This window comes from Echeneis naucrates, chromosome 22 (assembly GCF_900963305.1).
Source record: "Echeneis naucrates chromosome 22, fEcheNa1.1, whole genome shotgun sequence".
NCBI classification, from domain to species: Eukaryota; Metazoa; Chordata; class Actinopteri; order Carangiformes; family Echeneidae; genus Echeneis; species Echeneis naucrates.
Genome location: NC_042532.1, coordinates 17,320,351 through 17,344,819, shown reverse-complemented (window position 1 = coordinate 17,344,819; position 24,469 = coordinate 17,320,351). Strand labels below are relative to the sequence as shown.

General features: G+C 40.5%; 2 protein-coding genes across 2 annotated transcripts; one reads left to right on the top strand and one right to left on the bottom strand.

Annotated features, from left to right (window-relative positions):
• Positions 1-439: 439 nt before the first annotated feature.
• Positions 440-5,509, bottom strand: LOC115035386 (ensconsin-like). The gene is made up of 15 exons (XM_029493162.1): positions 5,389-5,509; positions 4,716-4,820; positions 4,475-4,549; positions 4,201-4,364; positions 3,995-4,094; positions 3,695-3,811; positions 3,324-3,478; positions 3,070-3,206; positions 2,756-2,994; positions 2,515-2,671; positions 2,259-2,427; positions 1,984-2,088; positions 1,252-1,302; positions 902-1,103; positions 440-549 (listed from the first exon to the last, which is right to left on the bottom strand). The coding sequence occupies exons 1-15, from the start codon at positions 5,507-5,509 to the stop codon at positions 539-541; spliced, it is 1,908 nt and encodes a 635-aa protein (XP_029349022.1). The 3' UTR covers positions 440-538.
• A 4,633-nt stretch (positions 5,510-10,142) lies between these two features.
• Positions 10,143-24,124, top strand: LOC115036221 (otoferlin-like). Its single transcript, XM_029494346.1, is given in 42 exon segments — positions 10,143-10,177; positions 11,025-11,095; positions 11,363-11,489; positions 11,566-11,620; positions 11,713-11,844; positions 11,938-12,000; positions 12,102-12,186; positions 12,289-12,448; positions 12,643-12,829; positions 12,916-13,102; positions 13,333-13,556; positions 13,976-14,084; positions 14,248-14,431; positions 14,628-14,748; positions 14,859-14,959; positions 15,048-15,138; positions 15,235-15,351; positions 15,437-15,589; positions 15,687-15,876; positions 16,050-16,174; positions 16,265-16,399; positions 17,341-17,502; positions 17,595-17,714; positions 17,856-18,017; positions 18,125-18,382; positions 18,428-18,499; positions 18,717-18,737; positions 18,862-18,993; positions 19,131-19,203; positions 19,822-20,066; positions 20,202-20,339; positions 20,545-20,676; positions 20,796-20,923; positions 21,053-21,223; positions 21,455-21,615; positions 21,764-21,906; positions 22,020-22,108; positions 22,250-22,348; positions 22,558-22,799; positions 22,901-23,079; positions 23,231-23,331; positions 23,944-24,124. Coding segments are annotated over 41 exon segments (5,601 nt in total). The 5' UTR covers positions 10,143-10,177; positions 11,025-11,049.
• The last annotated feature ends 345 nt before the right edge of the window (positions 24,125-24,469 follow it).

Sequence of the window (24,469 nt, the reverse complement as noted above, 5' to 3'; positions counted from 1 at the left end):
TATGTGATTCCTATACTTCACAAAATCAAAGAGTAAGGTAGGAATTAATATAGAAAAATCACCTTTCACTAACACTGTAAACACTAGTGGTTTTACACACAAACAGCAAGTTAATCCAGTCGTGTTCCACAGTGGTAAAACTGAGGAAGGAAAAAAGTGCTTCGATAGCAAAAGCAAGAACTATCAGGAATAAGCAAAGAGCATATGGCTAGTATTTCACAGAGGCATTGCTTTCCATAACTGGTACAAACAGCATTAACCAGCAAGCCATCATCACTGCTGTCTACATCTATTTTTTTGTGTTTTTTGGATAGTTATTACATCAGAAATCTGTACTGAGGAAATGAATATCTAGCTTGCCCAATGCATGTGCCACTGGATACACACAGAGAAGTGACCAAATACTGATGACCTGGAATTTAACATGCTCGTTCAAGGTGCTGAAGAAGGGCAGCAAACTGGTGGCACTGGAGGAATTCCCATCTTTCACAGGAAAAGCGCAGCTCTCCATCAATGTCTTTTCCCACTTTACAGGTGCTTAGATGACCTCTAAAGGAAGCACAACAAGGAGACAAAAGGAGATGATATCAAATGAAATCTGCCATTGATGGCAGTTTAAAGAGGCGTCATCAGGGTAGAAATGTTTTCATCCACCAGTGGCCTTTCATCAGTACGTTGTTCTGTTCTTGTTAACCAGCCTCTCTGATTTTCAAACATCAGTGTCCAGACTGATTTGAGACAGCCTGTCTACAGAGATCACATTTTAAATGATGCTGACTGTGTGGTTTGTAGACTCTCCGAGCTCTTTACAGCTTAATGAGGAACAAACATGGCTTTGATAATTTGTACGGTTATCACTGCTTATTCCTCACTCTCACCCTCCATCCACCTTGTGTCTCACCTGCCCGTTGGTGGGTCTGAATTTCCTCCAGGCCCGTGAGGGTTCTGAGAGACCTGCGTTCTTTGAAGGCCACAACTGGCACCACGTCCTCCTCATTCTTCAGCCCCAGCCTGACGGCATCCTCGATAGTGCCATTGTGCAGAGGCTCTGTGTTTTCCTTTGGTTGAGGTTCCTTTGTCAAGATTCTCAGTGGTGCAGACTTCTGTGTTGACAAGGATTAACTGATTTAGTCAAAGACAGGCTGTGTGGCTTTGAAAAGTGGAACTGGTTAGTTATTAGTTGATGCTGTACGTGCGTCATAAGAATCCCGGGGCAATGCGCTTTTTTAAGAACTGAACAGTACATCTCACCGTATCTGGAGAATCAGTCCTTCTAGTTCTCCGCATGATCTCCTCAAGTCGCTGGACAAAAAAACACAGCTTTCATTAACTGTGTCACAGAGATCTTTGTGAACATTAGGCCTCTTTATGAAAACACCACAAAAAAATAGATTTTGGTGGCAGAAGATAATGCTTTGGTGTATAATACATGTGATAGTTTGGAAGATGGAACAAACAAATCCCACATGTTTTCACATTAAATTATATATATATATATATAAATATATATATATATATATTTATCTGTCAATATGCAATAAATAGGCTATTCAACGCAAATTGTACATCAGCCTCAGAGTGAAGCAAGACTGTGCAAGATTAGAGGATCCCATGCGACTGATACAAAACTACAGTCTTTGAAAATCCATCTTTGAGAAATCCTAAGAACATCTCCACTTGTGTACTGGTTCATGTGAATTTGTCCCAGTTAGCGTTCTATTTTGCTGTTCTCTCCTTGCAACAAAAATAATTCTGCCACCAATAGCTAGTTAGAGAGTGAAGCAGTTAACAACATTACATTAGATTCAATTAGAAAGGGTTTTTTATTTAATTAAAGGCTGAAATTCTAAGTAGATAAATTGGATAGATCTATTTATTTACCAGTTAATTTACTCTGCCTCTTACTGTACTCAATCAGGGTGAGCTAACTATGTGAGCCTTTTTTATAGATGATCAAATATGAATAAGTTTTTATCTTGTCACCTTTTTTCTGGCCTGACGCTCAGCCTCTTCCTTCTGTGCGAGGATTTCTCGCTCCCGTTTCAGCTGCTCTGCTTTCTCCCGCTCTTTGGCTTGCTCTTCCTCTCTCTGCATAAAAACACAGAGCAGACACAGAGCAATCTGTAAGAATCGGCCCTGAACACAGAGGGACTGCATCGGTCAAACTAATACAAACAACTGATGCACAGCTTCCATTAGAACAGAGATGTGCAATTTGACCTTGCTGAGTGCTGGCAGAGTAAATGTTTTGCAGTGACCTGTTTTTGCAGGAGGGCGGCTTCTCTCATGGCCTGAGCTCTCTCTTCCTCGGCTCGTCTCTGCTCCTCCTCCTCCCGTCTCTTCTTCTCTTCGATGAGACGCTGAGCCTCGGCCTGCTGTCGCGCTCGCTCCTCTGCCCTCCTGTGCTCCAGTTCTTCACGACTCCGCCTGGACATACCATAAATTGCAAGATGCAGCAGTATCAGTGCCCTGCCGCTACATTGCTTCTGTTTTGTAGGTGGACGTGCTTTTTACCTTTCTTCCTCCTCTTTCTGCAAGCGCTCCTGCTCCTCTTTCTCACGCTGTAGTCGGGCCTCTCTTCTCTTTTCAGCCAGTAGGCGAGAAGCTTCCACTGGGTCTGTGGTCCCAGCCAAGGGCCTGCTCACAACTTCAGGAGGCATTAGGGAAGTGCCTTGAGAAAAATATCAACGTCAACATGCATCTGAAGCTCATTAAATTCAGGCCTTTTAACTTCAAACATTTCTCTGAAGCTTACTTTCGTCTTCTGTTGGTCTGGTTACAGCTTCTTTCTTTGTGTCAGGCAGGTTGAAACAAGGAGTCTCTGGGGCATTTTCCTCCCTTGTTTCCTCTTTTTGACCTTCAGCTGATGTCCTGGCAGGCCTGGAGTTACCAGGAGTGAGGGCAGGGTTACAAACAGTAACATCCTCCTCAGCGACAGGCGGGAGCTCGAGCTGCAGCGGGATTGAACGTCTGCTGGCTGACCGACGGGGGGTCCTTTAAGATCCAGAAAAACAGGGTACATTTCAGAGATCATGTAATGAATGTGCTAGCAGAGACACTTTTACCTACCGCCGAGGAGAGGGTGAAGCTGTTCTGCTTTGTGAAACTGTGGGCGGTTTCACACTGGTTTTGACAGCAGGTGATCCAACATTGGAGCCACTGTTTGACCTCTTCTGGTTGGTGCTTTGCTGTTTTGCTGTTTTGAACTGAAGGAAAAATGAAGGATAAAAAAGGATATTAGACTTAAAATACAGAGAGTTGGGTTATCCTTAAAATAATAAATCATATGTGATTTAGCAGCCAAAAGGAACTGCTAGGTTTACCTGTGCCAGATTGACACTTCTGGTGTTCGGGCTGGGCGAGGCAGAAGGCCTCTTTTGAATCAAACCAGGGTGCTGCTGTGGTTTGAGAGGGGTGATGGTGGTGTTGGTGGTATTCATGGAGTGGAATGAAACTGCACGGCGACAAACATGGATAACTGAGCCAGTGTTTTAGCCATAATTATTGGGAATAGGAAAGATATGCATGAATGCGTGAGAACAGTGAAAAGGATGAAAGTGAAGAGCAGTGCACCAACAGAGGGGGAAATAAGTAGCATTAGTAACAAAAAGACCCGCACAGATTAGCTGTTTTAGGAATATAGCTGTAATTATGTTTTACTGCCGTAATATTAAAGATGGGGAGGGGGAAGTACCTTCTTCTCCTGACTGGCAACCAGCACTCTTGCTCCTGGCCAGATAAGAGCAAGTGGGGGTAACGAGGCGACTGACCAAGTTCTTCTCCCATGGTGTCAGTGGTAAGCGACGTGGAGCTAGCGTATTGATCAGTATAAAGTTTTAAGTGAAGCAACAGCAAAAGATAAGGTAAGCCAAGAATTGATTTGTTCAGATAAAGTATGTTACAAAGAGAACAGACATTGTTAAGTATGGTTTAGTTGTATGGAGCTGAGAAAGATGTTAAAAGAAGTGAGAAAAAGAAATGAATCTCTACTCACCATACTTGGCAGCTTTCCTTCCTCTTGAGTTTTGACTGAGATTCTGTTGGGCCTTTTGGCTCTTTTCGATTGTCCTGCGTACTGCAGATTCATAACGCTCCTTAATTCAGGGGAAACAAACTTCAGTGTGGTTACTCAATCCAGAGCTTGATGAATGAATAATATATGAAATACATAAAAGTCTGACTTCCATCATCTGAACTCACTTTGTCCTCCTGCAGTCTCTGCTTGCGCTTCTCCTCCACAGCGGCACGCCTCGCCTGCTCTTTGAGCCGCTGCTCCAGGAGTTTCTTCTTGCGCTCCTGCAGCTGTTGTTCATAGTAGCGCCTGGCCCGCTGCTCCCGCTCCAACCTGCTCAGCTCTCGAGATGCTGATGAAAAGTGAACCAGCACAAACAAATTTATGTTCATCCTTTTTAGAAATTGAGGACAGTGCATTGACTGCGCTGTGTAAATTATACCACCATATGAGCTCACATACCAAGTAACTTCTCTTGCTCTTCTCTTCTTTCTCGTGCTGCTTTAAGCCTCTCATCAACGTTTTGTCCATTAGCCACTAGAGTGTATAAACAATACTTGGTAGTCACTGGTTTGATGCCACACACATCAAGGAAGTCAGTAAAAGGATATCATGCTTAAAGATGTGATCTAGTATCCTCATAACATGACAGCTGGCTGATTTAAAGAGTGTGACCGCAGGTTAACAGACAGCAGAATCTAACCTGCAGTGGCCCGTGGAGAAACTATGTTGAAGATCTGGGCAGTCTTGTGGGCAGGACAGGCTGCTTTATTGGTCTGAGTATTTGGCTTGATATAAGAACCATTCTCTGGAAGCCAGGAAGAAAACCATGTGTGTTATTCATTGTGGAAAAAATTAGAATTTTTTGTGGATCTGCTACTAAAAATTTTAATTTTTTTTCTACTGGCACCTAGTACAACAAATGACACGATGCAACTGTGACAGAAAAGCCAAAATATTACAGCCTTGTGTTATGGCCTTGGGGTCAGCTACAAATAAAAGAGCCATTATAAACAGCAACAAGAAAACAAAGTCAAGTTATAGACACAAGACTGAAGGGTAATCAGTGTTTATGCACAAGAGAGAACAAATATCACATGGATCTGAATTTATTCCTTTAGGGTTAAGGCAGGATGCTGATTATTTTATGTATATTATGTAATCTGTGTCAGCATATGTCTCTCATTTTCCCAAATGTACAGTAGCCATGTTAAATCACAAACTGATTTCACATCGGCAATTTAGAATCTGTAAATTCTGCTCATGCGTCATCAGTATGGTCATATGAAACTGTGTTTATGATCTATAGTCATCCTGGCTAAACATGGAGGAGAGGCTTATTTAGATCAGCTCCTATTGAGAAAATTAGTACTAACCTGCTGCTTTTTCAAATCCATTCTTCTTCCTTTGGCTCTCGATGGTACATAAAGAAAGCGGTCCCTGCGATGGAGGGATGACACTCTTCTGCACAGCCATGATAGCTTGTGAGCCTGGCATACCAGTGCTCACCCTCCAAACCCCCTCCTTTCTCTCTTCCTCCTCCTCCTCCTCCACCTCTTTTAGTTTTCTATTTCAAGAAGCCTTCGGGTTCTCGCTGTCAGAAAGCTGTACAGGGGACTGCCTCCTGCATCAGCTGCTCATCCATCTGTGCTTTATAAGCCAAGAGAGGGAAAATCAGGAAGCATCCAGTTACAAACCCTGTCCAGTGGGCTGAAGATAATTTAGGGAAAGGCTCCCCACAATGGAAATGTACTTCAGTCTCGTTCAAAGTTAAGGAGGTCTAGAGAGATTCTGAACCTCAATGAGCCACATCTATAAAAAGGCGACGCCCCCTTTATAGATTTCACCCTTGTGAGCTGCTCCGCTTTACTTTCACATAATCTAGCTGTGTCACTTTAACTTTGCACACTGCCTGCTTCCTAGAAGTGGCTGGAGGGATACAGCGTTTCCTGGAGACAGAAAAAAAATGGATGCAGAGCTGAGAGCCTGTCCTACTGAATACTTTCTTATAACAGCAGTATAATGTTAAATGACACTTTTTGTTTTTGTTTTTTTTAACATTGACTTGCTCTGATGTAATTGCTGTAGGTGGTCTCAATAGCCGTGGTAAAAATTTTACTCCCCACCCCACCTTTTATTCTTCCTTTGAATGAAATGGTCTGACCACTAGATGGAGGTCTTTCTTTTTAGAGGACAAACATAACTCAGCCTAGTTCTGTAATAACTGTAATGTCCAAAAGCCTTTATCAAAAATATAATCATCTCTTCCTCTGCTCATAATGCATTAATTAATTCAGTTATTTCTTTCACTCAGTCCAGAATGTGTTCACAATCATAATAAAGGTATCTGTCACCATCCTGGTCTCACCACTGCCTCCGTCTGCAGGGCCTGTCCAGCCTCCTTTGGACTGATGTGTCCCTGTCAGCTGGTATCCCAGTTCCTGCTCCTCCTGGATCAACGTCCAACACTTTGCAAACAGCTTCCCCCCCGACGGGCTGCAATGAAACCAGATTGCTTTCAGTCTACACCATCCAGTTTTGGATTAGGATTTTAAAGAGCTATATTTTAGATGTACACCTTAACATGATGTGGGGAAATCCATCAATAGGGGGCTGTGTCCAAATACTATTATTGGGGAGTACATTTATTGTTACCCCTTCACCAGCACAAAACATTATTAGAAATGATGAAATGATGTGCCACATGCTGTTTTATAATGTTTTAACCAAATGAAAAGTAAAGTCTCTCCACTGCTTTCAAAATCAGAAGATGGAAACAAGAGAGAGTTTTGAAGCAAATAAATAAATAAATAAATAAATAAATAATAAATAATTTCTTAAAAAAAAAAAATGAACTAAATCTGCAAAGAAGAAAATGTCCAACAGGAGTTCATCTCTTTTTCTTCATTGGAGCTTCCTTCAAGGCCCTTTTGGTGTTAATATATCACATAATTAAATATGACTGCGGTGGGAATCAGCCTGACCAGCTGAAAATCTGCATACAAACGGTAAGAAGTCAGAGACATCACTGATCATCAGCCACAAAAACACAACACGGTGTAACTAAAGTCGACGAAGATCTGTTTACCGTGACGCTAATGCTAGCTAATGCGCTAATAACGTAGGCTAATGTGATGCTAATGTGATAATAATGTGATAATGTTTGCATTCATAGATACGAACGATTTCGTTTTGCTTGCACCGGGTTTCGTTGGGGGTCGTTTTCCTGGACTTGTGGGGGGAAAAAAGCTGACAAGTTTCTGCTCAAGGTTGACTCAAATTTAACCTCATAAGACAGCTAACCGGAAGAGAGGCGGCGGCTAAGCCGTTAGCATATTAGCATAGCTTAAGTAGCACAGGAGCTAATTATACACCGAGGACATTTTTTTATTTTATTTTTTGTACGTGTTTGATTGATGATCCTGCACTAAAATAGAATATGTGGATTTGTGATTTTTAAACTAGTATCAGGGTTTTGAAATGTATTGTGTGGCTGACTGGGAGCCTGTAAAGACTTTAAAACTGCTGATTTGTGCTCTGATCTCTCTTTTCCTGGTTTAAACTCAAAGCAGCAGCTGTTTAATGCTCCAGACAGAAAACCAGCACAGTCATCGATGCTGATGGAGGTGGCCGAGCTTCTCCTGGACTGGATAAACAGCTGTGAAGCCAACAGAGGAGTGAAGTGCCCCGCCATCTTTACTCCAATTACCCTTTTACACACTTTGGGGATGCAGGATGTTGGACTGGCGTCTATTTGTCCATTAAAGTAACACGGTATGCAATCCTTATGATAAAGCTTTTGTTTAAAACAACAAAAAACCCAAAGCAATTATTCAGGTGTTGAGTAATTCTTTTTCAGTACACTCCCGTGGTTACTTGAGGTCAGATCCATCTGGGCCCTACGTGCTGGTAAGCTTGTGCAATGGCCCCCCCTCCCACATACCAACAATAACAGGGGCCTCTGGCTGTGTTTCAGAGATAAAGCTTGCCAAACTCTCCTGTCCAAGGGCCTGAAATGACTCATAAGGATACACTATACTTTAGTCAGGTGGTGTGCCCACAGAATCACTGGAGCATGAATAAGATGGTGATAACTGCCCTACCACCAACAGCCAAAAAAACTCCTGTGGTCACAGGACCTACATGGGATAAGATTGCATGGTTGGTATCAAGTCTTTCTGTGGTTCATCCTAGACAGCATTGTCAAAGGTGTCAGTTTAAGGGCTTGGTTGATTCTTCATGCATATTCATAAATATTTCCTAAATATTCATACAAAATACAGATAACTCTTTTGTAATGTTCAGATGTAAGATATCTATGTTTTTCATCTCAGCTGATAGGCTGGGATATAAACGAGGGAAGTATGTAATTGTGTTTAATCTAGTTGGATATGTGTTTTGGGTTTTTTTTTCTTTATCAGCCCAGACAAGTTGACCACGGCTCATGTGTTTGGTGGCTGAAGTCAACTTCAGAATGTTTAAAGTTGACAGCATCCCCCATCATGAGGTTAGTATTTTCAAACACAGGGAACCTGTAACTTTGCACTGTTGGTGACCTATCAGCCATCCCGGATGAACCAGGGCATCTCCTCAACCCCTCTTAGCCGCTACTGAATCATGTAATTAAGGGCAGAATCCTTCAGCAGTTGGTGTCACTGAGGGTATCAGAGACATCTACAGCAGGCAAGAAATGGATGAATCCATCATAATTATAGATAAAGATGAAGAAATGTGATGCACAAGGTTTAGCATGTTTTTTTTATAAACATATTAAATATTGGGGCATATTGTATGTGCATCTTTGCAAACCATTTCCTCAAGTGGTTAAAACAAAGATATTTTCCCAATGTGGTTAAAATGATTATCCTGGTTCCCTGTTATTCCTTCTAAGCGAAATCCATTTCTTTTGTTTTGAACACTGATATCGCCACATAATGAGGATGCCACATGCAACACTGACTGGACCATTTGAATAATTTAGAGCCTTGTTTCATCGGATACCGGCAACGTTAGACGTTGACGTATGGTTTACAGACTGGCTGCTATGTGTAATTGATGAGATGATGAGTTTTACTTCAACATTCAATAGAAGTTGAATAGGAATTGCTAAGGCATGCCTGAACTCAGCAAAACAGTAAAACGTAATCACTGCTTTAACATAAGATGCATACCGTATCTATAATATTCAATCCTTAATGTAAACATCATCATACAAAAACTGATCAATGTCAGACATGTGACATTTTGTAATGTGGTCAATTTGTAATCTTTAATTCTCAAACCTAAATGATTTAGAAACAAAAGGCATTACTTGACATTGTTTGGCCATTCATTGACAAAAGACAAAAGTGTGTCTGCACCAAGACCCAGTTCGGAGCAGCACTCTATTAAACATTTAACGAGAGCATTCTTCCAACTAGGCTAGGCTGGTATTTAGTTTATGTCCACAAAGTCCCATAACCTTTGACACAGCGAGATCTTGACTACCTCATGCTCATCAATTTTGAAGTTTTCTACTAGTCCTGAAATATATATATATATAAAAAAAAAGTTACTCTGTCTATGTCTTTTTGAGCATGAAAATGATTTTAGATAGTATCATTATCTTCACCTTTTCCAAAAATGCATACAATGCATCATCTGGTGATTTGGGATAATTCATTACTTTATTTAGGATGACAGTTTTTTTTTTCATCTCTACAGCTACAACTTATGAACCTCTAAACCCTTTTTCTAATGTGGACAGTTGACTTCTCATTGGCCATCTGAAAGATAAAATATGTTTTAAAATGGAATATGAAATGCTTCATATATATACGCTTAATTCAGAGTCTGTGGATTGGCAGACTCTGCTCACAGTGACGTCTCTCAGCAGTCCCCTAGTTATAGTTACCAGTCTCGGGTTCAACACTCATACACTATTCATTGGTGTATCACATCACTCCTGCCCAACTTCAGACTTGCACAAACCAAATTCTTTTCTGTACAACTTCACAAAGTGGCCTTATTCTTACTGTTGTGCAAATGTCTGAAATGTTGATGTAGTGCTGCCTCCATTTCAGAAAAATCGAAGAAAAAAAAAAAAGAGTTGGGAAACGTCTTTGTTGCAGGGAACCTCGTTTGGAGCTACTCACAGGGGCAAAAGGGACAGTGTTTTCCTGTATGGTATGTATGATTTCATTGGCAACATCATGTTGAGCAAAGATCAAATGTGAAGCCAAAGATTTGGTATCTAGGCTTGAACAGTTTGCAGCGTGTAGAATTTCAAAGACACTTTTTTTTTTACTTTTGTTTAAGAGGTTTTTTTTCTCAATTCATATCTCAGCATATTTTTTAATTTTCACTCTGTGAAGTTGTTGAGGTTAATTATTTGTACACTACAGAAATATTAATGTAATGCCAGGACTGGTGCAGTTATTTTTAATGGACTGGTTTAAGGTGAATATTGTTTATACTGTGCTACATGCAGCTGATAAGCATGTAGCACAGTATTGCTGATCTCTTGGTGTTGGCTCAGTTTCCAGCATTGTCCTTTAAATACATGGTGCATATAACATTGATATCTTCAGCAGTTTTTGACTATTTCATACAAAAACAAAGTCAACAGTCAACATAAATTTAAAGATCATCTCGGTAAAGATTCAAATTGTTTACCTTTGTCATTCATACTTTTCTGAGTAATTGCTGCAGATTCATAATCTAGTGTGTGTTAAAAGTTTCCTCTTTATTTTATTTGTTGAGGCAACTTGGTATAAATAATTGAAGAAGACTAAACTGTGGGCCAATGCACATTTTCTGTAATGATAATTAACAGATAAGTATCAAATCTTTTAATTGACGTAAATAATTTAGGCATTTTCCAGTAGACTTTTTTTTTGTTTGGAACAATTAGTTGTCACCTCCTCTCTGTAAGATGTGAGAGTTAGAGTGTCCTACTCTAGTCTAGAGTAACAGGTACAACATATATAAAGTGATAAAACAAAAGTAATTGTCACTTAAATTCCTTCCATAGATCACACCAGGAACGATTCTGCACCATGAAACGCAGTAAGCACCGTGGACACAAGGAGGACAGAAACGGAGGTATCAGTAGCAAAGATTTATGACAGACAAACAGGTCAAGGAAGAAAGGAAGTGCTGGCTTACATTTCACACTCCTGATGGCTCACAGTCCATTTCAGCTCACTACTGTGCATCTTGTGAAACCAAAATTTCTCACGCATACTTTTCGTTAGTTGTTGGTTGGTTTGAATATTAGTCCCACAGTAACTTACAAGATGATTCTAAGATTTCAGTATCAGCGAGTTTTTATCTTTGTTCCTCACTGTGTGTCCTTCATGTGACTTCCAGACGAGCCAGCTATTCTGGAGACAGAGAATCTGGATCGCCAGGGCATGTTCATGGGAGGAGGGCCAGATCCCGACACCATTTCACTTGCCTCAGTCACGGCCGTCACTACCAATGTTTCAAACAAGAGGCAAGCACAGCAGTCTTCGTTAACTATGTCTGTCTGCGTACAGTCAGTGATTTCTGACATTATTATTGTCCCACAGATCAAAACCAGATATAAAGATGGAGCCCAGCTCTGGAAGACCAGTAGATTACCAAGTAAGAGAATCTGATTTCTTCTGATGGGTTCTGGACTAACCTTAGCTGTGATCACAGCCAATCAGTCAGTGTCACCTGATCATTTGTTCCAGGTCAGTGTGACAGTGATTGAGGCCAGACAGCTGGTAGGACTGAACATGGATCCGATGGTCTGTGTGGAGATCGGAGAAGATAAAAAGTACACTTCAATGAAGGAGTCGACCAACTGCCCGTACTACAATGAAGTAATGAGTCATTCCAATATACCGTGTATATTAACTTTATCTAAATAATGACTTGATGTTGTTAATCTCATCACAGTCTTTTATCTCTTCCAGTATTTTGTCTTTGACTTCCACGTCCCTCCAGATGTTATGTTTGACAAAATCTTGAAGTTGTCTGTAAGTTGTTTACGTTGTCAAAATATAAGGACAATCCCCCATTTGCTACAAGAGTCATTTATTTAATGTTGAGGTGTTTCTTTAATTGAACCCATCCTCAGGTAATCCACTCTAAAAATCTTCTGCGAAGTGGAACACTGGTTGGTACCTTCAAGCTGGATGTTGGCACCATCTACTTCCAGCCCGGTAAAGGATCAATACACAATCTTTGTCACAGTTACAAATCAATACAAACATTACGAATATTTCAGTGTTTTGAGATTTTTTTTTCTTCCCTTTTCCTCACAGATCACCAGTTTTACCACAAATGGGCTTTGTTGTCTGACCCTGACGACCTCACAGCAGGTTGCAAAGGCTACATTAAATGTGATATTGCAGTTGTGGCCAAAGGGGACACTATAAAGACTCCACACAAGGCCAATGAGTCTGACGAAGATGACATTGAGAGGTAAATACATTTTCATTGTATGTAATTATGTAATCTTGTGGCTACATTTTCAAGAAAAACAATTCATCATAACACATTTGTGTTAGTATGAATGTGAACAACATCAGTTTTCTAAATTAATTTAGAAAATCCTAACGTCCTGAATCTTTCTCTGCTTCAATGTCTCATTTCCAATTTTCCCATTTCTGTCTCAGCAATCTCTTAATACCTGAGGGGGTGCCTGCAGAGCGACAGTGGGCTCGCTATTATCTAAAGATCTACAGAGCAGAGGGACTCCCAAGACTGAACACCAGCATCATGGCCAATGTTAAAAAGGCCTTCATTGGAGAAAATAAGGACCTGGTTGATCCTTATGTCCTAGTGCAGTTTGCTGGGCAGAAGGTAAGTGCTAGAATAAATAAGTAGATTAGTGCAGCACAATTCCAAAGTTGATACAGCCTTAAATGAGGAGAGTCATGTGATTGCAGGGGAAAACATCGGTTCAGAAGAGCTGCTATGAGCCCATCTGGAACGAGCAAATCGTTTTCACCGAGATGTTTCCACCGCTGTGTAAACGCATGAAGATCCAGATCCGTGACTCAGATAAAGTGAACGATGTTGCTATAGGAACACATTTCCTGGACTTGCGCAAGATCTCCAATGATGGGGACAAAGGTGGTTCATTATTTACTCTTCTAAAATAAAGTACATTTTCCTGGATTTGGATCAGTGACTTTGGATTTGTGACTTTTTTACAGTTCCAAACATTTTTGGACTTTTCAATCAGATCAGTGCTCTAAAAAGCATCTCAGCTAGGACATTTTCATATATCATTTGTAAATTTGTAATCAGAAATCATATCTGTACGTCTGTATCTACATTATATTTATCTGTCTTTTTGAAAGGCTTCCTTCCCACACTGGGCCCGGCCTGGGTTAACATGTATGGCTCCACACGTACCTACACCCTGATGGACGAGTACCAGGAGTTAAACGAAGGACTGGGAGAGGGTGTGTCCTTCAGAGCCCGTCTGCTCATCAGCCTGGGTGTGGAGATCCTGGATCCCTCCTCACCTGAAATTAGCAGCTCCACAGAGGTGCAGGTGGAGGGAGTACCCAACATCTCAGAGGTGGGTCCCTGCCTGGATGAGCAGCCATGCAGAGGACTTTCATTGTTTGTCGCTGCTGGCAAGTCATGGTGCTGCCGTTATTATGAATTATTAATTGTCTTTATTTAGCCCACCTGGTGCATTATTAACATGCTGTTTGGATTAATGAGGCTTCTGTTTGTTGCTGGACAATGTAAGTCACACAGCAAATTCAACTGAGCACAGAGGGACCGTACCCACAGGTCCTGAGGGGTTTAATTCTTATGTCCAAAAGCTTGTATTACAGAGTTGTCAGGACCACCGCACCACTTTATATGTTACCAAAGGGCAGCAGTCAACATGTGCTGAAAGAAATTGTGTCTTGGTTTCCAAATTTCATTGAGGAAGGTGGGGCAGTATTTACTCACATTCAGACACCGACACTTGTGTTTACCTTACAGACAGCAACTGGGAAAATTGAGGAATTTTTCCTCTTTGGATCGTTCCTTGAGGCCACGATGATTGACAGAAAGATTGGTGATAAACCCATCAACTTCGAGGTCACCATAGGTATTTCCCTGTACCTGTTCATCATCGAATTTTGAAATCTTGTTGTGATTGGTTTATTTTTTATTACTTTCATCGCAGAAAATGTGCAGCCTAATCTAAATGTTGGTGCTGATGAGAAATCATTAAGTTTTACCATGTACATATTAATGCTCTTGTTTACCAGGTTACTACGGAAACGAGATTGATGGAGAAGTCAAGCCAAAAATAAAAGGGAAGAAGGGCGGAGGCAATGGTGATGAAGAAGAAACTGAACTGATTCACAACTCCAGTGAGGAGGAGATGGACGATGACGGGCACCTGACTTCAGTTGCAACAACTCCCCCCATGAAACCCGTCATCACTGATCGGTCAGAGCAGAAATGTTATTGTAGAACAAAAAGATGTTTCTTAATAATAAACTGGGATTAAAGTAATATTTATATTTATTATTTCAGGGAGAAAGAAATTTAATCATCAAGCATTATTGCCTTTTTTGAAGAAAGTTATAACTTTACATATCAGCCAGGTGGCGTATTTAAGCTGCCTCTTTATTTGAATTCACAGAAACTACTTCCATCTGCCGTACTTTGAGAGGAAGCCTTGTATTTACATCAAGAGTTGGTGGCAAGATCAAAGGAGGAGACTGTATAATTCCAACATTATAGACAACATTGCAGATAAACTGGCAAGTAATACACACAAATAATTAGATAAGTATGATTTTTAAGAAACTAGTATGTACAAGGAACAACCTATAAAACTTCTAAATAGTTCTGTAATTATTTGCTTTTATAGGAAGACGGACTCAACGATGTACAGGAAATCATCAAGACAGAGAAAGCCTATCCTGAGCGCAGACTGAGGGGTGTCCTTGAAGAGCTGAGCCAAGGATGCAGGTACAAACACTGACCAATGTAATAACATGCTCTTTTTATCATGCACTAAGGATGGATTTTCACACTGAGTGAGTGCCTCTTCTTTCAGTCAGTTTCTTTTGTTGGCAAACAAGGACCAAAATCAGTCTGGCAGAACCAAACTCGACAAGGAACGACTGAAACTGTGCATGTCAGAAGTGGTAGGTGAACAAATACAGGAGCAATGTGGTTCTCCTGCATATTTATTGTAAATATTTGTGCCATCCGGCTTAATGACTGACTGTTTTTGGCTTTAGGAAATGATTGGCCAGCAAGCTAAGGCCATGAGGTCACAGGTGAAGAAGAGCACAGTGAGGGATAAAATCAAACTGACTCAAAACTTCCTGTCAAAGCTGCGCTTCATGGCTGATGAAGTAAGATCTATACTGTGATGTTGGTCTGCCACTTCTACATACGTGTTTCTTTGATTGTTTTATTTGAGCATTTTTCCTCCTGCAGCCACAACACAGCGTTCCTGATGTTTTCATTTGGATGATTAGTAATGGGAAGCGTATCGCTTATGCACGTGTCCCTTCCAAAGACATCCTATATTCCAGTATAGATGAGGAGAGGGGGAAGGATTGTGGCAAAGTCAAGACAATCTTTTTCAGGGTGAGACAGCAAAAAATAGTTATCATATTCTGATATACACTTTGAGTGGTTTATGGTCACACCATCTGTAACCATTTTTTTACCTGATGTACTAAAGATCCCTGGAAAGAAAGGCTTTGGTCCTGCTGGCTGGACTGTGCAGTCCAAGATAGAGATTTATCTGTGGCTGGGTCTGAGTAAGCAACGCAAAGACTACCTGTGTGGCCTCCCCAATGGATTTGAGGAAAATAAGTTGTCCAAAGGACCTGGCTTCCCATCCTCACCGCCCATCAGCCTCACCTACATGAGTAAGACCCTGCACCAATGTCATATTCTTCATGCTTACTTATGTACTATCTCAAATCTGACTCTCTATCTCAATATTGATACCAGACATTGTGTGTTACAATAGAAATACTAAACAGAGATAATAATAATAACATAATTCCTGCAAATGTCTTGATCTTGAAACTCTCCACAGTGAAACAAATCTTCCAGCTGAGGGTCCACATGTACCAAGCTCGCAGCCTGTTTGCTGCTGACAGCACAGGCCTGTCTGATCCCTTTGCAAGAGTTTTCTTTTCAACGCAAAGTCAAGTCACTGAGGTAAGCACACTCAGAAACACTTTTTTAGGAGGTCACCTGTCAGCCTGAATAGCTTCTATAGCATCATGTTCAATGTTGTTTTCTTACCAGGTTTTGGCTGAGACTCTCTGCCCCACATGGGACCAGCTGCTGGTCTTTGAGAATGTGGAGCTGTTTGGAGAGGCCAGTGAGCTGAGAGATGACCCTCCGATTATCGTCATTGAAATCTATGATCAAGACACTGTGGTAAGAGTTGTTTTGAAATACTGTGAGCAATGAGTCTGTCTTTACCCACAGCTTGAATTTGTAGATGGTAACACTCTCACGTTCATTTTTATCACCTAACAATTCAATAATCTCTTTGTGCTTCAATTGAAATGTAAGACTGTACATGTCACTTAAACACTAAAGTATCAAAATGCCCTTAACATTGTCTTCCTCTGGTACTTTTCACTGCAACACTGAGGAATGATTTTGTGTGTGCCAACCTGAAATGACTCATATTGGAAAGAATGCTTTTGCTGACTGACAATTTTATATCTGCTCCTGTCAATAACACCATTGTTTTGGATGACCCTTTGGATAAGTAGAGTGTGGAGTCTGATGGCGTGATGTACTGTAGAAGCACTCTTATATGTGTAGAGTAAATAGTAGTAAAAGGCATGCAAGAGGAACAAGATTTATGCCAATGGACTTGTTGCTAATTTACAGCAGTCCATAAAGATGGAGGACTTGTACCTGTTGCATCCCTTTATGTGAATATTTTGTGTTTGTTTTTTTTTTTTTTTTTTTGTATGTGGCCAACAGAGAATTTCTTTATAACCACTAACTGCAAGAGAGATTTAATGGCATATATAAATGTCCATATGAAAATGTCTGTTTTGCAGTTTACTGGTTATTTTAGGGCTCTTTTTTTCTTCTTCTGGGCTCTTTTATCTTTTATAGTCTGTCTAGAAACATGTGCATCCCACGCCATGTTTCTTACTGCTGTTAGACCAAAGATAATTAAAATGAATTATTAGACAGCATAAACAAGCTTTTTTAATTGTTTCCTTTATAAATCCATGATGATTTAAACACAAAATAATTGCACATGACAAATTAAAAAGGACACTCTTTCAAATATTAAAATCAGATTTCATGTTTTGTGTTGTGAACGTAACAATTTGCTCATCACAAACATCCAGGGAAAAGCTGATTTCATGGGCAGAACCTTTGCTAAGCCAGTGGTCAAGATGGCAGATGAGCACTACGGCCCCCCACGCTTTCCTCCACAGCTGGAGTACTATCAGATCTACCGTGGTAACTGCGCTGCTGGAGAAATGCTGGGAGCTTTTGAACTGCTCCAGGTTAGTCATCCAGCTGGGAGCTGATACAGCTGCAACTGTCATATCATATTAAAAACAAATGTGTAAATACGCTTTCATGTGTGGTCTCTTAGATTGGCCCCAATGGGAAAGCGGATCTGCCTCCCATAGATGGTCCCACAGATCTGGACCGGGGTCCAATCCTGCCTGTACCCCTGGGGATCAGACCAGTGCTCAGCAAGTACAGGATTGAGGTAAAACTTCATTAAAATTAGTTTATTTAGCAGGAAATGTCTGCATTTAAAGAGTCTACTCATTGATGAGATTAATGACCAAAGAGGATCACGTAAAACTTAATTCAGGTTAAAACAGTGATGAACTCCCTTATACTTCAGGTTTTGTTCTGGGGCTTGAGAGACCTGAAGAGGGTGAATCTGGCCCAGGTGGATCGGCCTCGTGTGGATATCGAATGCGCCGGGAAGGGAGTGCAGTCTGCCCTCATCCCCAACTACAAGAAAAACCCCAACTTCAGTACCCTTGTCAAGTGGTTTGAAGTGGTACGTTATCATTTGAATGACTAGTTTTTGGTCAGTAATATATTTTTTTTATGTACTGCATGAATGCCTGTGCGTTTGTTATTGTAATTCTGGATTTTGTGCGTCAGGATTTGCCTGAGAATGAGCTGCTTCACCCCCCGCTGAACATCCGGGTGGTTGACTGCAGGGCTTTTGGTCGCTACACTCTGGTCGGCTCCAACGCCGTCACCAGCCTGCGGAAGTTCATCTATAGGCCGTCAGACAAACAGGCCAACAACTGGTCCACAACAGGTAGAAACTAAAACCTTTATTCTCCTTCTTCATAACACAGGACCAAGAAGTGACTCAGGGTTCTCGTGGGATAAATAAACTCATCATATTATGTGGTGAAGGTTTAACATTAACAAATGTTATTTTTTTCTCTTTCAGAGGAAATAATTGTTGTCAACATGGAGCCTGAGCCCACTTTTAAGAAGATGGACACAGTGGTGAAGCTAGACTCTGTAGGTTTCACTTTTTCTTTTAGTGACCTTTATTTGAGGAACTAGACCCAGTTTTAATACTAATCCTACAACATGGACTTGGTTGTAGCAGGCGCCTCTTAAAAAACAGTAGCAAGAAGTGATCAACAAATCAGTTGATGATTATGAAAATTGCATATTTACAAATTTACAGATTGCCTTAGTATTGTCCCATGACCTTATCTGTTTTTCTACTCAGGGCTCTGATGCTGTGGTCAAAGTCGAGGTGAGCTAACTGCTATGGTTGCTTTATTACTTCAAAATCAAAGCTGAAAAATGTTTAAGTTGTTTGGAGTTATCCCAAAGCTTCACTGAAAAGATGTGTGATCCATTAATGCATTAAGGAAGATGATAAGGATGAAAAGGGGAAAAAGAAGAAGAGGAAGAAGGGTGATGACGCTGAAGAGGAGGAACTTGATGAGAGTATGTTGGACTGGTGGTCCAAATATTTCGCCTCCATTGACACTTTGACAGAGGTGAGAAATAGGATGTTGGATCGGATGACCTTTATTCAATAAATTTGTCTCTTATGAAATTGATTGCCTTATCTTTTAGTTGTGCTTTGAAAATTATTAGAATTTATTTGGCTCTTTGGGACTTTCTGGTTTTGTAGGCACTCAAGGCTCAAGAAGCTGCTCTCTCAGATTCAGAGGACAAAGAGGAGTTGGACATTGCAGATGGTGGAGGTAAAAACAAAATAACCTCAAATAAGACCAGCCAAGTTTTCTACTGTCCACTATGTGTCTGTGTCAGCCATGCGCTGAATACTGTCATATGCTCCGGTACCTCAAAGTACTGCCATGTAATGTTTATTCATTTACCTGACTTAAAATTCAGTGCATATTTGTTCTGTATGAGCTAACTCTCTTCTCTTCTACAGTGCAGTAGTGAACCTCGTAGCCCAGGAATGCCTCCATATAGATGCCGACATGAATCTAAATTTCCCTGTGTGGGACAGAGACCTTTCTCTCTCATATGAGCATATTAGTTGTATGCCTTCCATGAAAGTTGTCAAAGACCACTGAAAAAGCAATTTGAAGCCACAGTGAGATTTTAGTACAGCGATTAAAAATAGTTTTCAAACATGTTTTAGTCTGTGCTCCTCAGACGTGGCTGCACAGAATCAATACAATATTTGCATGGATTAAATGTGCAAATGTCGTAGACACTGTGTCATGTGCTGCATGTTATAAGAGCCAGTCAAGTTCTACACAGCTTCCTGCCCAGAGAATCCTAACACAGTATCTCCATTGAGCTGCACACTCGTCGGTGCACAGTTCAATGGCTTTGCTTGTTGTGCACAGTAACAGCTGGTTTGGGCAACTTTCATGTGGAATTCATGTCTCGAGTGCTTTGCTCCTTCACCCCACTCCACTCCCGACTCCTCTCTGCCCTCCTTCACTCCACCCTCACCACTAACCTGTACTCAGATATCAAACCTGATGACTCTCCCGTGAAAGGCACCAAGAGAGGAAGGGGAAAGAAAGAGAAGAAGAAGCCAGCGGTTGATCCCTTCGAGAAGAAAAAGCCAAAGTTGGATGAGCTGAAGGTACTGAAGCCTGGTTTTGCCTGGTTGTGACAAAATGTGATGTGGAAATACAGAAGAAAAAAAAAAGTTTTTTTTTTTTTTAATATATATATAACACCGACATGTTCACATATTTTTTGCCTTTTCACAAAATAGGTGTATCCAAAGGAGCTTGAGAGTGAGTTTGACAACTTTGAGGACTGGCTCCACAGTTTTAACCTCTTCAGGGGAAAAGGTGGTGATGATGATGACCAAAATGTGACAGATGAGGATAGGATTGTTGGAAAATTCAAAGTAAGAACTGAATTTTTACAGTAAAATGTACATTTTAAGATTAATATTTCATCAATTACATCAGTTGTCTCTGTAAATTTCAGCATTTCTTAAAAAAGAAGCCATTGTTTTGTTTATCTTAAATAAGTCACCTGTAGACAATGAGCATGATATTCCCCAATATCTTTCAGTAAGTCCATTCATTTTTTCCTCTGTATCCTTTTAGGGATCCCTGTGTATGTACAAAGTGACAGATGATATGGCCAGAGACACGAGCTTCGACTCCAACATGGGAATGTTTCAGAACATTCCTCACAACGATCCCATCAATGTCCTTGTCCGCATTTATGTCATCAGGGTAAGATATGCAACTGGTTATGTAAATAATGTTGAACATAACAAAGACTGAACATATAGAAAGTGTTGAATTTCAAACCGAAATCTTGTTTTGTTTTTCTTTTGTTTTTTTTTTTCCAGGCGACTGATCTCCATCCAGCTGACATTAATGGGAAAGCTGATCCATATATTGCAATCAGACTGGGAAAAACAGAGATCAAAGACAAAGAAAACTACATCTCCAAACAGCTGAACCCTTTGTTTGGCAAGTAAGTTGGCAAGATTCATTTCTGATTCAAAACATTATTTTTGTGTCTTTAAAAAGTTATCACAGTGTTGTACATGAATTCAGTTTATGCTTGAAAACCCAACAAACACTGTATTTCTTATTTGCTCAGGTCCTTTGATGTGGAAGCCACATTCCCAATGGATTCCACACTCACTGTGTCAATTTATGACTGGGACCTGGTGGGAACTGATGACCTGATTGGAGAAACAAAGCTTGACCTTGAGAACCGTTTCTACAGCAAACACAGAGCCACGTGTGGTATCACATCTAGCTATGCCATGTAAGAACCAGAGCTTCAGAAAGATAATAGAAAAAGAGTGCTAACGTATTTATCACAGAAAAGCTGACGCACAAGGATGTATCTGGAACCATATATTAATATTTCATTAACCTTCAAGTGCATCACATTATATGTTTGTACATGTCTAAATGCCAACCCACACATTTGTTACACAAGACTTTTGTTTTCTGCATTCTGTCCAATTTTGTGTATTTTTGCTCCTTCCTGTAGCCATGGTTACAATGTTTGGAGGGACCCAATGAAACCCACACAGATTCTGGCTAAAATGTGCAAGGATGGCAAACTGGATGGGCCTCACTATGGCCCTGGAGGAAGAGTGAAGGTAGAGAACCGCGTCTTCATGGCACCGACCGAGATCGAGGATGAAAATGGTATAAATGTTATTAACCAATTACCTGCGTGGAAAGTGTGCTCTGTGTCATTGATATAAGATCTACTTGGCTTTAAATTGAGCTTGAACAGGAATAGCTGTTTAATGTGGTGTTCTACATCAGAGGTTGGTTTGATTATGTCTCTCAGGTTTGAAGAAGCAGACGGATGAGCACCTGGCTCTGACCGTATTGAAGCACTGGGAAGAAATCCCTCGGGTGGGGTGCAAACTCGTCCCAGAACATGTGGAAACAAGACCTCTGCTCCATCCTGACAAACCGGGCATTGAACAAGTGTGTCAATATATCTATATAACATCTATTCACACCTGCTTACATTTTAAAAAGGTATCTTGATAAGTTTTGTATGCCTAACACTGTTTTCTATTGTGTTAAAATGTAATTAGGGAAGAATTGAGATGTGGGTGGATATGTTCCCTAAGGACATGACTGCCCCGGGCCCTGCACTTGACATTTCACCAAGGAAACCAAAGAAGTATGTCGTCTTTTCAAAATGGGGTCTGATAATTAGCCTAAGGGCTTCATACTGCATAAACTGCCAAAAACGGGTCTGCTGCTTGAAGTGGTTTTCACTTGTCATCAGTTGTTTGACTATTGATGTCTTTGCCTCGCCCAGGTTTGAACTAAGGGTGATCGTCTGGAACACAGATGAAGTTGTATTAGAGGATGATGACATTTTTACTGGAGAGAAATCAAGTGACATATTTGTGCGAGGGTAATTATAGGCCTGATAAGTTTTTTTTTTTTTTTTTAATTATTATTGTTTATTTCACTCTGTCTTCACTTGTGTACAACTGGACTGTCGATATAAATGAATAACATTAATAACACTTCATAATTCTTTTACATTTTTTAAATCTCATGTTATGAAAACATTCTTTAATTATTCAAAATTTGTGAATTCTGCGTCATTCCTTGTAACAGTTGGTTAAAAGGACAGCAAGAGGACAAGCAGGACACTGACGTCCATTACCACTCCATTACTGGGGAGGGCAACTTCAACTGGCGCTTTGTCTACCCCTTTGACTACCTCATGGCTGAAGAGAAGATTGTCATCTCAAAGAAAGAGTCCATGTTTGCCTGGGATGAGACCGAGTACAAGATTCCAGCCCGCCTTAATCTACAAGTGTGGGACGCTGACCATTTCTCTGCAGATGACTTCTTAGGTAGAGTGAGCAGGCGTCTGTCAGTTGCCTACTTCCTGTTGATTTCACCATAAACTTGATCAGTCTTGTATTTAAATATGTTAAAAAATATCCCTTCATAGGTGCAATTGAGCTGGACCTGAACCGTTTCCCACGCGGTGCAAAGACTGCCAAGCAGTGCACCATTGAGATGGTGACAAATGAATCAGAGATGCCCATGGTCTCCATCTTCAAACAGAAGAGGATCAAAGGATGGTGGCCATTTGTGGCCAGAAATGAAGATGATGAGTTTGAGCTGACGGTGAGTCAATGTAAAGCCTGCAGTGGCACTTTAAGCTAAATGCTAACAATAGCATGACAATGCGATATACATCATGGATCTGTGGCATGATAGTGCTGCTGTTGTCAGTGTAAAAGTTTGTGACGCTAAAGACTTTTGTTTGTCTTTGCAGGGAAAAGTGGAAGCAGAGCTGCACCTTCTGACAGGAGAGGAAGCTGAGAAAAACCCAGTTGGTGAAGGACGCAACGAACCAGAGCCGTTAGAAAAACCCAAGTATGAGGGATGCTCTCCTATCACCCCACTTTTATCACACATGGCTTTTGATCTATTATATCAGTCTAACTGCTTCAATATTATACTACAAACATGCAACAGCACATTTAGTTTCAATGGTTAAAAGTCCAGCTTGATTCCTAAAAACAAATGCTAAACAGTAAAAAACATAAATAATAATACATACAATTACAAAAAATAAATGAATACATAAAATGATAAATCTGTCATAAACACGAGACACGAAATCTTAAACATGCATAAAAAAGTATAAAGAAAGTCAAATTTATATAAGAAATAATAATCTAAAACTATTTAATAAAATGAAGAGGGACATTTAGACGAATTTACTTCAACCAAGTTCGGGACTTTCACGTTCATCTTCCTTTACAGGGTAAGTTGCTGTTTCTTCATATCTTTTGTGTACTTCTGCCTAGAATCATCTTTAAGTTCCCAAAATACTGTAAATAGTTTCTCTGTCTTGCCTTTTGCTTTATCTTGTGTTTCAGTAATGTCAGCTACATTTAGATTTTACTCATAAAAGGAGCAAGAGCAGAATGGCCCAGAGTACTTAAAGTCTGTATTACTGAACACGTGTTTCTGTCCCTCCAGCCGCCCAGACACCAGCCTTCTGTGGTTCCTCACCCCCTTCAAAGCTGTAAAACACTTGGTCTGCAACCAGTACAAGTGGCTGGCCATCAAGATTGTCACTGCTGTCCTGCTGCTGGCCATGCTGGTTCTTTTCCTCTACAGCATGCCTGGTTACATGGTGAAGAAAATGCTGGGAGCTTGAGATGTTGCTCAGACACCTCTGCAGAAGGTTCCAGCAGTTTCACTAACCAGATGGCTTCTGGCCTTTCTCTATTCCCAATTTACTTTCCATCTGAAGTTTCCCTTCAATCAGAGCCTTAAAAACAACAACAAAAAAACCCAACTAAATAAAGTCAATAACATTAGTTATGAATGTAAAAAAAAACTTTAAACAGTAAATGAAACAACTCCAGACACTTGGAACCAAATCACCAACTGAATTAAATATCATTTTGCATTGTGTTTCAGTTATTTTGGCTTGATTAACTTTATTTCTACATTCAGTAAAGTCAATGTTTTATTCAATATTATTCCAAAAAGATATATT

Excerpts from the sequence above, each read along its gene's own strand:
- LOC115035386 (XM_029493162.1), bottom strand. The coding sequence starts at position 5,509 with ATGCCAGGCTCACAAGCTATCATGGCTGTGCAGAAGAGTGTCATCCCT. Across the intron at positions 2,995-3,069 it reads GCTTCACCCTCTCCTCGGCG|GACCCCCCGTCGGTCAGCCA; the intron begins GTAGGTAAAAGT and ends TGGATCTTAAAG. Across the intron at positions 2,089-2,258 it reads CCGCCCTCCTGCAAAAACAG|AGAGAGGAAGAGCAAGCCAA; the intron begins GTCACTGCAAAA and ends GTTTTTATGCAG.